The sequence below is a fragment of the Peromyscus eremicus genome, chromosome 15, assembly GCF_949786415.1.
Source record: "Peromyscus eremicus chromosome 15, PerEre_H2_v1, whole genome shotgun sequence".
Taxonomy (NCBI): Eukaryota; Metazoa; Chordata; class Mammalia; order Rodentia; family Cricetidae; genus Peromyscus; species Peromyscus eremicus.
In genome coordinates this window covers 28,796,381-28,812,092 of record NC_081431.1, presented here as the reverse complement: position 1 = coordinate 28,812,092, position 15,712 = coordinate 28,796,381, and the positions used below count along the sequence as shown (strand labels likewise).

General features: G+C 38.5%; 1 protein-coding gene across 1 annotated transcript in view; it reads right to left on the bottom strand.

Annotated features, from left to right (window-relative positions):
• Pou2f1 (POU class 2 homeobox 1) overlaps positions 1 to 15,712 on the bottom strand; it is a 142,156-nt gene that overhangs the window by 28,583 nt on the left and 97,861 nt on the right. Inside the window, exons 6-9 of the mRNA XM_059280569.1 lie at positions 13,993 to 14,181; positions 11,500 to 11,626; positions 5,953 to 6,047; positions 634 to 807 (exon numbers count right to left, since the gene is read on the bottom strand). Coding sequence (XP_059136552.1) covers positions 634 to 807; positions 5,953 to 6,047; positions 11,500 to 11,626; positions 13,993 to 14,181 — 585 coding nt within the window. The remainder of the gene's footprint in view (positions 1 to 633; positions 808 to 5,952; positions 6,048 to 11,499; positions 11,627 to 13,992; positions 14,182 to 15,712) is intronic.

Here is a 15,712-nt window from a genome sequence, read left to right as displayed (position 1 = left end):
TAGCGCAGCTACGTCACCCAACACAGTCCACTGAAACACACATTCTACTGATACCATTTCTGAGGCCTGGGTTGTGAAACACACTTGGAAATTTTTAATCTAATATTTTATTGCAAATGAATGTATGGATATAACATAACCAAATGCACAATATTCTAAAACTGTAAATGCTAAACCCAAAATCAGCATGACCAAGAAACATCCTGTTCCTTAGAAAGTGTTCACAGTCAGCCATGGCAGGATATGTAAGAGAGCACTGCAATGGCTAAATTTGGTTGTCAAACCTGACAGATCTGGAAAGAGGGCATTGTAACTGAAGAGTTACCTCTATCAGACTGGCCTGTGGGTCTATCAACACAGCATTTCTTGACTGCTAACTGATGTAGAGGCCCAGGACACTGGGCAGTGCCATCTCTGGGAAGGTGGGCCTGGGCTGTTAAGAAGGCCAGTGGAACAAGTCAGCAGGGTTCCTCCAGGCTTCTGCTCCAGTGCCTGCCTCCAGGTTCCTCCTGCACCTTCCCTCACTGGTGGGCTAGCACTGGAAGCTGAATAAAGCCTTTTTCTCCTCCAGCTGGTTTTGGTTAGTGTTTTATCACAGCAACAGAGTGTGAACTAGAATGGAGGTCATCCTACCTGAGTGAATCCAAGTTTGATTCGTCTTTGTTTAAAGGTCTTGGCGAACTGCTCAAGCTCCTCAAGGTCACTGGGTTCCTCCAAGCTGGGAGTATCAATTCGCTTTGGTGTCGTCTGGCTCTGTGGAAGGGTCTGAATTGGGGTCGCTGCTATTGTGCGAGTTGGGGTGGCTGGCTGTTGGAGAAGGAACAAAATAATAAAGACACTTCAGCTTATAACTATAGTCCAGGGAACTTAAGGAAACAGATTCACATAAGCTCAAGCCAGACAAAATCCTAGCATGGAGGAGAGAAGATGAGCATAAAGTCCCACCCCTAGCTGAGGATGCTCAGGATTAATCAGCCAATACAAGCTGGGCTCCATGGGATTTTTTTTAATTATATTTTTTTAAAGATTTATTTATTTTATGCATATGAGTGCTCTATCTGCATATACAACTTTATCCCAGAAGAGGGCATCAGATTCCATTATAGAGGGTTGTGAGCCACCATGTGGTTGCTGGGAATTGAACTCTGGAAGAACAGTCAATGCTCTTAACCACTGATCCATCTCTCCAGCCCTCCATGGGATTTTTTTAAATTAAAAAAATAGCAAGGAATGCCAGGTGGTGGCGCACACCTTTAATTCCAGCACTTGGGAGGCAGAGGCAGGTGGATCTCTGTGAGTTCAATGCTAGCCTGGTCTACAAAGTGAGTTCCAGGACAGCCAGAGAAACCGTCGCGAAAAATCAAAAAAAGCAAAGAAGAAAGAAAAAGAACATGAATTTGGGTGAGTTTGGCAGTAGGGCAGAAGCTGGGAGGATGAGGAATATGATCAAATACATTGTATGAAATTCATAAATAAATACAAAGAAAAGACTGTCTCAAGAAAACCAAGAACAAACAAAGAAATTACATTCTCCTCTACTCTCTCTCTCTCTTTTTTTTTTTTAAAGAATGGTTCTTGCCAGGTGGTGGTGGTGCATGCCTTTAATCCCAGCACGCAAGAGGCAAAGGCAGGCGGATCTCTGTGAGTTCGAGGTCAGCCTGGTCTATAGAGCGACATCCAGGACAGGCACCACCAGCAGCAAAAAGTTCTTTAAGATAAGTTTATGAAGGACTTTTCTGACAACTCAATAAATACTGTCATATTTCTGATAACAACATGCTATGTCCCAGCACACGACACAGTTCCCGACACAGGACTTGTTTTCTCAGTTAAAACAGTGTTTTGTTCACCAGGAAGTAAATGGTCCGTCACTTCTGACACAATACTTCTCTGACTACTCAAAACAAGACACTTCCCACATATCAATTCTTACCTGTATTTCCTTGCACTGGACTCTGGTCTCAATCATGTATTAATGGTATCTTTATTTTCATTCTTACATTAGGCCAGTTCTTCAAATATTATGGTATATATACCCTTTTCTTATCATATTAGTACAAATAATTCTTTCAATCAGCTTTTAAACTTTTTTCAGTGTGTATAAACTTTAAACTGAAATTCTTGTGAATTTCTCCCCATTGTTACTATCTTGCTTTGAGAAAGAAAACTTTAGTTATTTCTCAGTGATGAAATCCCTTCTGGTAAAAAGAGAAAATTCTTCCCAATAATATGACCCCTTATTCTCTGCATTTTAACCTAATTATTTAAATCTCTCTAGAGTTTATTTTGGGGCATGAGGGTATAGTCCTGTTTTCCCACCACCCTACCCCTTGTGCTCAAGACTGAGCCCAGGGTTCTCCTTTCTTTCTTTCTTTTTTTTTTTTTTTAATATTTTTATTCTATGTTTGTGCCTCAATGAATGTCTGTGCACCATATGCATGCAGTGCATGCAGAGCTAAGAGACAGATGTGTTAGAAATCATACCCATGTCCTCTGAAAGGCAGCCAGAGGATCTAAATACTGAGCCATCCCTCCAGTCCCCTTTCCTTTTTAAAGAAAATATTAAATGTTCTTATCATTCAAACGCCAGGCTACTCTGTTCTACTCACAAGCCTTAAGTAGGGCGTTCCTTCTGAGTATTCACTAAATAGAGGTGCTCCTGATTCTGCATCCTAACTGCTCAGTTGAACCCTCCTATGAACAGCAGCCCAGGTAAGATTATAAACCAGGATTTCCTTCTTGTAATTTAGATGGGCCTTACATTACCTGACCTTGACCTCATTATTAAGTCTTGCTCCATGGGAACTAACTGACCCAGAAAACTACATAAGAGTCATGACATAATAATTGGGGCAAATCCCTCTGCTATCCTGACAATAAAGCATGTCTTCATGACATGCTGACATTGAGTAATTTTAACCTCACCTTTTAGAGGAACTACACATGACACCAAATATATTAGAATCTCATGTTGCTGAACACTGATAGGTGGAGGTGAGTCTCAACTATTAGACTATTATTTCATCTTCACCATCAAGTAGCCTCTTTGTCAAATAATAATGGACTAAAAGTAGCTTTTGACAGCTGGTATCTTACTGAAAATCCCTGGCCGAAGCGGGCCAGATCTAGAACGGTGGTATAGCATTTACTGATCAGAGTCAGGATGAAGTTTGCTACATGTGCATAGCATGGAGGCAAGAGAGAGGTCTCTGGTGTATGTATGTCACAACACTAATCTTATTTGTTTTGCATTCAGCATATTAAAAAATTTAACATTTTAAAACTGTGGTATAGTTGGATGCTTTTGCAGCTGAATATAGTTGTGTAACTAATACCATATAGATATCTTTACCATCCTTCCCCAGATTTCTTCTGAACCCTTTGCTATGAATCTTCATTATCGATCCTTACTTCCTGACAAGCACTGACAGGATTTCTACACCATAGTTCTGTCATTTCTAAAATGTCATGTAAACTAAAATCATACAGGACTTAGTCTTTTAAGCCCAGCTTCTGTCACTTAGCATAAGGCTTTCTGAAATTCATACACGCCACTGTAGCTATCTAAAGTACACTTCTTCTTACTGCTCAATTAGAAAATGGTCACATGGTTATTCAAGAAGTTTATGTAACTTACTATCTGATGAATAGTTTGGGATAATTATTAATTAACCTATTATAAGTATTCATATACATCTTTTTGCTTTCATTTTAAACAGTACAACTACTGGGTCACAAAGTTCATTCATTCATTCATTCATTCGTTCATTCGGAGGCAAGCCTCCATAAAGTGTAGCTTGCTTGCTTGCTTGCTTGCTTGCTTTATTTATTTATTTATTTATTTATTTATTTATTTGGAGGCAGGGTTTCTCTGTGGACCTCTGTGGGATTAAAGGCTTGTGCCACCACTCACTGGCTTAATTTGTAAGTAAATGCCAAACTAATTTAGAAAGAGTTAGCACATTTTGCAAAACTACTAGTAATGTATGAGAATCTAGTTGCTTTACTTTCTCATTAATACTTGGTCTCAAATTCTTTATAACTTGTACTCAGTCTACTGAAGGCACATTGATATTTCCTAATAACTACTTGTTTTGAATGTATTTTCATTTGCTTATTGAACATCAGCTTTTCTTAATTGGCAACTGCTTTTTTTTCTTTTTTTGCTTCTCACTAGCTTAAGTCTGATTGTCTCATGTCATAATTTTTTTTTTTTTTTTTAAACCATGGTCTGATTGTTCAGTGACTGAGTGTATGCTGCTCTTGAAGAGAACCCAAGTTCAGTTCCCAGCACGCACACCCAGCAGCTCACAGCTGCCTGGACCTCCAGCACCAAGGGATTCAACATGTTCTTTTGGTTTCCCAGAGTACCTGCACAAACACCCTCCCCCCCAATCACCAACGGTTAAAAATAAATCTTAAAACAAAATCATTTATCAAATGTTTTATATGAAGACTGTTTTTCTCCTTAACTGTGGTTTTTCCTTCCCATTCTCTTAAGATTTCAATTTTCCTGAAATGTATTGTTTCTTCTATGGTTACGGCTTCTTGTGTCTTGTTTAAGAAATCCCTGTCTTACCCAATGGCACAAACATTTCTTCCTAAAGTTTAGGTTTATGACTCATTTCAAACTAATCTTCAGAAAAGGTATGAAAAAAGGGTGGTCTCTACCACCTTTTACTTATAATAGTCAATTGTTAGTTATCATTTGTTTCAAAGACTTTCTTTTTCTCACTGGAATCCTTTGGTACCTTTGGAAACTTAGCTGGCTATTTACATTTCTGTCTATTCGACAGACATTTTGGCTTACATTTCTCTCTATATGCCAATACCATGTATTCATTATTATGGTTTTGTAATAATTCTTGACATCAGATGGTATCTAGTTTTCCACTTTTAATAAATTGTTTGGTTACAGAGGGCTAGAGGTAGGGCCCAGTGGTTAGTAGCAAGTAACTGGTTACTAAATCTATGTAGTCAAAATAAAACTCTGTCTTTTAAATTATTTTTCTCAGGTATTTGTCACAGTGACCAAAACAACAACAAGAACAACAAAAAACCCAATAAACAAAAACTAAACCCTTCCAACTGACCAAGATGAAGAATTACTATAAGTGAATATTTAAGCCTGTGAAATTAGGTGATATATTAAGTTTTAATTACTACACTTTTTTCTTTTCATGTTTGTGCGTATGCATGTGTGCATACATGTGGATATATGTACATGCATGTAGAGGACAGAGGTTTATCACTCTCCACCCAGAGCTTGCCAATAGGCTAATTTCAATAGCCAGGTTGCTTAGGGAATCCCTCACTGGAACTACAGGTGAGCCACCATGCTCTCTTAGCATCAGAACTCTGGTCCTCTGAGCCATTCATTTCTCCTCCCGCAAGGTCTACACTTTAGGAAGGGTCAGACGGGGAAGGGAGGAGTCGAGGTGAGCCACTAAGGATGAGGACGAGGAGGCAAACTGACACACACGGTCACAGTCACCACGAGATAAAGAGACAAACGTGCGACTTCAACTCGCAGAGCCTAAGAACTGCACTTTGTGTGATGACGACTGCTACGTCTTCTGAGGAAAGGACACAAAGCAACATTTCAGTCCTGAGAAAATATGAAAATCAAACAAAAATCCTTGTTTCAGCAAGGACAAGGGTCAGTGACAGGTTCTAAGTGAATTCCCAGGTCTTCCATATCAGTGTTTCTATCTATCAACATCAGACAGCTATCATTCATCCCCATTTACTACTACCAACATGGCTATTCTTTAGGAACTTAAAGAAGGACCATGAAAAATATCAGTCTTCATCAATTTGGTAGCACTGCTTTATCAAGCTAATAAGCCCAGCATTGAGTTTTTGGTCAGAGTTTGAACACCTGAGGTTATTATTACTGGGGGTATTTTTGTTTCATTTTAAATTAGTAAAACAATGGAGTAAGAAACTGACCTGGGAGGTGAGGGTGATGCTTGGCTGTGGTTGTAGGAGGTTGGCTTGGCTTTGCTGAGGTAGTTGCGTTAAAAGATTTTGCGCTTGCAGGAGACCTGTGAAAACCAAAGATTTCAGGGGGATAAAAAAGAATATAAACTCAAAGTTTCTGACTGGTTTCCTGGTAGTTTTGTTGGTCTTCAGACTCATCTAATTTCTTTGCCTAAAATTCAATACTGTTGATCACATTAAACACAAGATGGTATGAAAACACGTAACATTAAATCAAAGCTTGTATATCTTTAGTGTAATCTGAATAAGTTCTTTGAGAGGCCTTTATTTCCTAAGAAGAAGAAGAACATGAGGAACTACTCTAAATGAAAGCATATGAAAATTTAAAGATGAGTTCAACTTCTTAACCCAGAGTTCATTAGAATCCTTTATAACACAGTGCTTCTCAACCTTCCTAATGCTGCAACCCTTTAATACGGTTCCTCATGTTGTGGTGACCCCCCAACCATAAAATGATTTCATTGCTACTTCATAACTGTGATTTTGCTAGTTATGAATCGTAATGTAAATATCTGATATGCAGGATATCTGATACACGACCCCTGTGAATGTGAATGTGAAAGAGACATTTGACCCCCAAAGGGGTTGCGACCCACAGGTAGAGAAATGCTGCTCTAAGGACTCTTGGAACAGGGAATCAGTTTCTGAAAGAAGCAGGCAATCCTGTAAGTGGGAGAAGATTGTTTTCAAGTTCTTAGCACATGCCCCTTTAGTGATAACAAAGGGGAAATGTAAACAAATGTTTTCACTAAACAATCTTAGTGGAAAAGTTATTGGTAAGTAGAATGGGTGTGAAGGTGCATGCCGGTAGTCCCAGCTGCTCTGGAGGCTGTGGCAGAAGGGTCACTTGAGCCCCAAAGTTAGAGGCCAGGCTGGACAATTTGTTTCAAACCCCTGGAAGTATTTGTAGTACATAGTCGATTATTTAAGTCTATAGGGTTTTGTTGTTGTTGTTTGTTTTTTTTGCAATGTTATAAATATAGGGGCAACCCAGAATAAATCTATATTGAAGAACTTAATCTAAGTGCTTAGTTTCAAATATAATCATGTTGAAATACTAAATAGAAGGTTGTGACAAGATAGGAGCAGAGGTGGAAATGAGAGAAAGTCAGTTACGGTAGGTTAAATGAACATATCTTTCTGATTTCCTTAGCTACTAAATTTGGAAACGTTAAGACAATAATAAAAAAATTAAACCTGTCAGATTTTATCATTTGTTCGTAAGTAAACATTGCCTAAATTTAAGAAATTAACATTGGTGTTTATTTGACAATGTAGATCCCCAATACAATAAATATATTAAATAGATTGGGATTTTCCAGAGAACCTTTCCTTTTATTTATATTAGGAAACAACTATGCTAAAACTAAGTAAATTGAATATACATGGTTACAAGCTTCTCTTAAAAGCCAGATTCAGAAAACAAACAAACAAACAAACAAACAAAAACCATTCATGTTTAAATGACTACCAAGTATCTATGGCTCAATCTTTAAAAAAAATATTTTTAGATTTATTTATTTTATGTGTATGAGCGCCTTGCCTGCATGTATAAATGTGCAGAAGTGCTAGCTCCCCTGGGACTAGAGTTATAGATGGTTGTGAGCTGCCATGTGGGTGTTGGGAGTTGAACCTGGTTCCTCTACAAGAGCAGCCTGTGCCATTAACCACTGAGCCAACTTTCCACCCCTCTATAAGCTCAAGCTTATAAAGTATTTAAGGTGACCTCTTTGATTACGGAACAACAGTGAGCCAGGCTTGGTGGTACATGCTTGCAGTCTCAGCATATGGAAGGCTGATGCAAAAGTTCATGATCCACCTGTGCTCCATAGCCAAATCTTGCCACCAAACCAACCTAATACTCCAGTAGCCTTCTATTACATTTAATAGAGTATCTGTTTAGTCCTAGGTAATCTGGTCCTGTATTACTTCCTTTTTTCTTCTTTATGTGTATGTGTGTATAGTTTTCCTCACTGTCTACCTTATTCACTGAAGAACAATCTCTCCACTGAATCCTAGGCTCTCAGACAGACGAGGCTAGCTAAACGGCTTGCTCTGGAGATTGCGTTTCTGTCTTCCAGGCACTGGAATTACAGGTGGAGCCACCGCACTCACTCAGCGTTTATAGGGGTTCTATACATCTGAACGTAGGTCTCCATGCTTGCATGGCAAGACTTAGCAGTGAGCTGCCTCCCCAGTGCTTGCCTAGGCCCCCCCACTTCACTTCTTACTACCTTCTCTCATTCACTGAACTCCAGCTACACTGGCCTTCCCTTTCTTGGTTTAGGGCAGGCTCACTCCCCCAGGTCCTCTGTCTTCTTCACTGCCTGCATGGCCGGTCATCCAGATCCACACCTAGTTACAGCAGTCTCCACCTCACTCAGTCCTCAGTTCAGACGTCACTCTCCAGACAAGCTTTCTTCAGACCACACACCTATGTTCTACATGTCAACTATTACCAGGTCAGTCAAATCGCCCATCTTCCTTGGATATACTGTTATCCAAGTCATCTGTTTATGTTTACTACTGTTTGATTTAAGTAAGTAAGAGGATTTCACCTTGCTGAAATTTTTAACTCCAATAATTAGAGTGACATATGACACTTAGCAGGTACTCAACAGACTGCTAAGCGAATTAACTGTAACTGTTGATTTTATGGGTTTGAACACACTCAAAAGTATTGTCTAGTGAGAAAAATAAAATTACATTTTTGTTAATAATCAGAATTAATCTATTAAAATTATTTAGAAAATAAAAACCAAGAAGATTATAAAATAATGAAAAATGAAACAAAAGAAAATATAAACTCAGATATTTCATCGATGAGTTTCTTTAAAGCTTAACAGGAAAGTTGGGTTTTTGTTTCTCTTTGGTAACAGCACTTAAATAATTATATTTAATCAGAAGTGATAATACTGAATGATTAATTTTGGGTCACAGTAGCATCTTCTAAACAAATTGAAACTTTAAGCCACCTTCCCTCTCCTTCTCTGACAATTAAGGTCAGCTGAGATTCCGAAAGGGCCCGAGAGAGGCCTAGCACTTCTGTGAGGACCAAGTCTTTCTACTAGTCCCTGCCCCAAATAACAGAGACCTCAAACATAAAATTCAAGATTTTCTAAAAAGAGTGTTTCTTTAGTTTCAAAATTAATGTTGACAGTAGAAAAGGCAGAATACAAGTTGCCATGAAATATGACTCAGAAACCCATCAGTAAGAATTGTTCCAAGAAAAATCAACTCTGGAAGAATAGGATTTCTCTTGTTTTTAAATAGTTATATAATCACAGCAATATTGTCAATTCTTAGATTAACAACATTCCCTCCCTCAAAAAAAAAAAAAAAAAAAAAAAAGCAGAAATGATTGCTCAATTGGAGGCTCATCTCACACTAGAAACATCTTTTGTTAAAATCCTAACAAATCAATCCTTATCCCCTCCACACAAAACTAAATCAGACTAAATCAATCACAGTGCCTCTCCTGGAAATGAAGCCTTTTCCTTCATACTGCTGGCCAATCTTATTAGATGAAATCTGGACCCTGTCTTATGCTACTAAAATTATAACAACTCAACAGCAGTGGTACACACTGGCTCTAGATTACTCTGCGTGTGTGCGCGTGCGTGGTGCCTGTGGTGTTGAGTGCACGTGTATATGGGTATGTACACACACGTACTTACAGAGGCCAGAGGTTTGGGTCAGAAGTCTCTTCATGGGTCCTCATGCTTATGCAAGTGCTTTTCCCACTAAGTCACCGCCTGAGTCCCAATTACTTTCAAGCTGGTTTTTATTATATAAAGGGATAAACTTCATTCTCTAAGTTTTATCTATGGACTGCTGCTGATATTGATATGATGACGTCAATGGTAATAGTGGCAAAAATTGAGAGGTTACTCTGTAGAAGGCACATTTTCGGAAAGTACTTTTATGTGTTTCCTAATTGAATCCCTACAATTTTTGAACAAAAATACTAAAATTATTCTTATACTTCATGTAAAGAAACTGAGGCTCAGGAAAATTATATTTCTTCAGAGACAGCTTGGCTTTAGACTACAGTCTATACTTTTAATTACATTACAATGGTCTTCCTGACATTAATAAAATATTTTATATAATTTACTCATAATTAAAGGGGAACATGAAAAGGGTAAATGGGAAGATGAGAAGTATGTGAAACTCAGCAAACTTAGGTGGCTTGTCCAAAGTTACAGACTCTAAAGCCAACCAGAATTTTTTATGTGCTGTTTTCCCAACCCTATGAAAGGCTGGAAAGGAAGAAATTAAGAATATACAAACAACAACAACAAAAAATTAGAATAGCCATTTCTTTCTTTAACTATCTTATAAAGACTCAGATATGAAAAAAAAAAAAGTGAAAGACAATAATATCCTTGGGCTTTATAAAACACCTAAAGAACTTAAGGTCTCAACAGTTCCCAATCGACCACACACACTCTTCAGGTATGGTCTGTCAAAGTCTTTCTGTCTAGACAGATCATTTCCTCCTTTTCTCTTTCATTGTAATCATCACTTTTTACTGGCTCTGACCCACAAACCAGGTATCATCTTCAGACTCTATGCATCCTTGCTATTCCAAATGTTGGTTTTCCTAAAGCGCTCCCATTACCGTGTATACATTCTCTTTAGATGACCGACCTACCAACGCTTATAGTGTCCTAAAAACTTAACCATCTAGATGCCTATTCCTTACAATAACTGGTCACCAAATCCTTTCTTGGTTTTTAGTTTATTCTGAGATAGGGTCTCACTGTGTAAACCAAGCTGCCTTGAGCTCAGAGATCCTCCTGTCTCTGACTGACTCCCAAGGGCTAGGATTAAAGGCAGGTGCCACCGTGCGTGGCTCAAGCCCTTTTTTTCTGCTTTATCATTTTCTCTTTTCTGCCCTTACAATCAGAGCTCAGCTTTTATCAATCTCAACAGAACCTTGCAAAACTGCTGACCACTATTACTAATTCTCTTCTTGACTATTCCAAGTTTCAGTGGAAATTAAGCTTCCTTAATACAAATGTCGCTTTTCTGCTTAAACCTTTAATTTTTCAATATCCTGCAGAAAACTTTATTGGAAGATATCAGACATTCAAATTCAACTCCACAAAGAACTAGTTAAAATTTTGGGAGTAGAACTCAGAAACCTACCCTTCTCATTCACCCAATGACTTGCAAATAAGCTGAGCCTTGGAAATGATTTAGCTGTATGATTTCAGGTTAAAGTCCTATAAATTTCTTGTGAGATTCTTTAATAAGCTAGCCTTTACTGATCTTTCAGGTCTCAAATTTCATTCTTACTCATATATGTAACCTGTGTTCCTGATTGAAGGCATTACTTATAGTTCTCACGAATACCGGTATTTTGAAACTAACATTTAACAAAAGCATTGCTCATATGGATACTGTTAGGGCAAAATGCTAGTGAAGGTGTCTGGAACACTAAGTGGACAGCATTGCCGCACCACTAGTAAGCTTTAGGGAGATGCTTACCCTGCTGGCCCTGGGGCGTCTGTGAGATGATAAACTGTGCTGGTTGCAAGTTGGTGGTCGGATGCACCAACACAAACTGTTGCAAGTTGAGATTTTGCTGTTGAAGCTGTTGCAATTGTTGAAGATCCTAAAAGCTCAGAAGCAAAATATAGATTAGAGAGATCCAGAAGTGAAAGCTGGCTTAGTTATAAGGTTCCTAGATGATGACCTCCATCATATCAAGTAACAATGAGACAATATTTAGCATTTGTTTTCATGTCCTGACAGTCTGGCTTCCAGGACTACATCAGTATGTAAGAAATCCTCCGGCCTCAGGCCAGAGAGAGGCTCAGGAGGTAAAAGTGCTGGCTGTGTGAGACTGCCTGAGTTTGGTCTCTAGAGCCCATGGTGGAAGAGGAGAACTGACTCCTGATAACTGTCCTGACTCACACACATACAAAAATAGCCAATATCAAAACCAAAAAACCTTAGGGCCTCTGCAAGAAGTTATATTTTTGATGGCATGATGTATAGTATCACGACTTACACTAAGTCCAATTTTCATTAGTTACTTAAAATCTGTTAGAATAAGTGAATACAGAATAAATGTCTACAGTCCTGGAGGCGGGGCTGTTTTCAATGTCACAACTCTATTATTGTTGTTAGTGCGTGGTGGGTTTGCACATGGCACACATATATGAGGAAGTCAGAAGACAACCCTGGAGTTAATTCTTTACTTCTCCTGCTACCATTTTGAAGGCTAATCTCAGATGTCAATTTCACTACCTCTGGAATCAACTAAAATGCAAGCAGCTAGGCATCCCTGTGAGGAATTTTCTTGATTGATCACTTGAAGTGGAAAGACCCTTGCTAAATCTGGGCCACACCTTCTGGTGGCAGCCCATATAAAAGAGCATGGCCCAACACTCGGGGAGGCAGAGGCAGGTGGATCTTTGTGAGTTCGAGGCCAGCCTGGTCTACAGAGTGAGTTCCAGGAAAGGCGCAAAGCTACAAAGAGAAACCCTGTCTCGAAAAACTTAAAAAAAAAAAAAAAAAAAAGAGCATGGAAGAAGGAAGCTTCTGCTCTTGTCTGCTTGCTCTCACTCTCTCTGGCTAAGTTCATCTCTCCTCTGCTGGTATTAAAACCTACTTCTTAAGGAGTCCAAGAAAGACTAAAGACTAGCTGAGACATCAGCTGCATAGACAGAACAACTACTGGATTCTTGGCCTTTCCTTTGAGAGACAGCCTTTGTTGGACTGGCTGGACCATAGCTTGTAAGTTACTCTAATAAATTCCCTTTTAATATGTATTCATTCTGTAAGTTCTGTTCCTTTAGATCTGGTCTAAACAAAGACCAACATGGACTTTAAAAGGCTTTTAAATAGCCAGGTGTCAGTGGCACAAGCCTTTAATCTCAGCACTTGGCGGGTAGAGGCAGGTAGATCTCTGTGAGTTCGAGGCCAGCCTGGTCTATAGAGCGAGATCCAGGACAGGTACCAAAACTACACAGAGAAACCCTGTCTCGAAAAACAAAAAACAAAAAACAAAAAACAAAAAACAAAAAACAAAAAAAAGAGGCTTTTAAATATTTGACCCAAATTTTCTCTATAAAGTAAAAATTGAGAGTGTTATATCCAAATTTCTATCAATAAATTAAAAGATCTAATTCCTGAAATTTGACATCAGCTTATCAAACTCAATTGAGAAATTTGTTAGGTATAAAATGATCTTATTTTTATCAATTTCAGATAAAGTCTCAGATAAGGTTCACTTACTAAAATAATTTATTTGATGAAGAAAATGGTCCAAATCAAAACACTAGCGTGATATAGACTGTCCACACAGTAATAAAGATGAGTCTAATTCCATCTCAAGTATCTAGTCACTCGTGTTACAGCTTAAATGCACCTCCCCTCTGCTTAGTTCTTAAGACTTCTTCATATATGTCATATATAACTTCTCACCCCCCCTTTCATTTCCTTGAGATAAAGGATTTCACTTATTTTCCTTTTTGGTCCCATTCTTTACGACTCTTGAAGTAAATTTTTAGTATCTGGATATTTTACTCTAAAATGTGAAAACTGAAACCCTGTAACATTTTTCTGCAGTTCTCCATGGTCCTAATCACTCCACAGCAGAAAGAAGACACTCTGTCTTTCTCAAAGAGTGGCAACATTTACCGTAGAGCACATGACAGAATTCTTCCCTGCTGTCATTAGCTAATTAAGATAAATACAGTAACCCTTGCCTCCTAAATATGCCAGCTACTTACTCAAGAACTGTTGCTTAACATAAACATTCAGTTATCCAATAATCAGCTATATATTTATAATATCAACTCAATAGGCAAACACGCGTACTGTTTCTGACTCAGTGAAGAAGGATGATGCCTCCTTGACCTAGAGTTCCTTGGCTTTTGAAGATCCACAGTAACAAGCAAAAGGCTAACAATGTTCAGTAAAGTTTTTCCATGTATCACTTGCTTGCCGTCGCTGTGACCTTGGCCTCCTCACCTGTGCAATCTGTATGGGCTGCGACAGGGGGATCTGTGTCATGGGCGTGGCAGCGGAGGCTGAGATGGTGGCCCCAGCAGCACTGTGCTGTTGGCTGGCCGAGTGCTGCTGCACTGCAGCGGCCAGGAGCTGGGCCTGGGCCTGGGCCTGCTGCAGTAGTAGCTGCTGCTGGGCCGCTGTCAAAGTGAGCTAAAAGAAGAACAAACAAGGAAGGCTTGAAGAACAGGGCCTGGAATGCAAGAAAACTGCTTTCACATAGGCAACTCACGTGGTATTGGGTCCTCACTACTCATTTTCACATTGTTAATACGCAGTTAAACTGTTCACCAATGACAAACTACTAGTACTAGCAGAGCATTTAAATTAAAGTAGTAGTGCCCACTTTAGACTCGAAAAATCATTTTGGCAGGGAAGGTAATTAACTACTACACAAGAAAACAAAAAATCAATGCTGACAGGATATGTAAAGAAATTTACACCCAATAGCAAGTGACTAGTCAGATGAGGGACAAAAGGCTGCTGGATATGACCAGGAAGAGAACTGATAAGGCCCAGCTGCTCCTCATTAGCTAGAATCCCCACCATATTTCACCATTTCTATTATGTCTTAAGATGTGACTAAAAACATGAGCTGCACTTCTTTCCTTTCCAAATCTCCGATCTTCTGTCACTGAAAAGCATCGGTTTTCAACTTTACATCCTCTTTCCACCTTATTACCTACAGGAAGCCGGTGGGAAGAGCCACTCTTCTAAATGCAAATGAATCTGAATGCCCAGATTTAATAAAAATCTCCAAGGTACATGAACCTGAAATCCTAAGTGCTTGTTACTATCTTAGACACAAGTGACCAAAACCTGAACCCTTACAGTAAAGTAAGAAATATATTTAGAACAAACCTCAACTTTCATAATATAGTAAGTGTGCTGGGCCTTTCTTTCGATGACACGTTCTGATCAAACAAGTAGGGTAATATCTATATGTCAACAAACAGTCATTTAGCAGCACACCCTGCCTTCTAACCTATCACAATCTAATTTATCCAAACAATTTGTGCATTAGAAACACAAGAACCAAAGCAAATGCAAGTCTTTAAAATGTGTGTATATAATGTATCTTACATAATACATGTACATATATGGAATATATATTATAAATAAATGTGCAACAGTTCTTAGAACTGTCAATTGTTCACACTAGCTGAGATTATAAAAAATTCTGAAGGTTGATACGATGTGAATTGATTAGTTTCTTTCTTATCATTCCCCTGACTCACTCTCCTCACAAAAGATAATACATAAGCTTTCAACATTGAAAAATTACTCCAAATAATAGCTTGGAACAGAAATCGCTAAATAGTTAAAAGTTTAACAGTCATGGAGGACAATTTGTTACCAGTAAAAATAAGTAACATTTACTGAAGGCTACATGCCAAGCACTGTTTTAAGAGCTTTATATAAATTGCAATAGTAATTAAAATAGATATTATTAATACCTCCACTTAGAAGAAGGAAATTTGAGGTACAGGGAGATAAAGTATAGTCCTTTAGTAATTAGTAATTACACAGCCAGGCTCTGAGACCACATGTTTTATTTCAGAATATTACAAAGTCACTTCAAGAAAATGTTTTTCTTTTAGGGTATTAGTCCACTCTTTTAACTATCCTGCAATAACATAACTCCATTTTTGCCATGCATATGGCAATGACTCCCTTACACAAT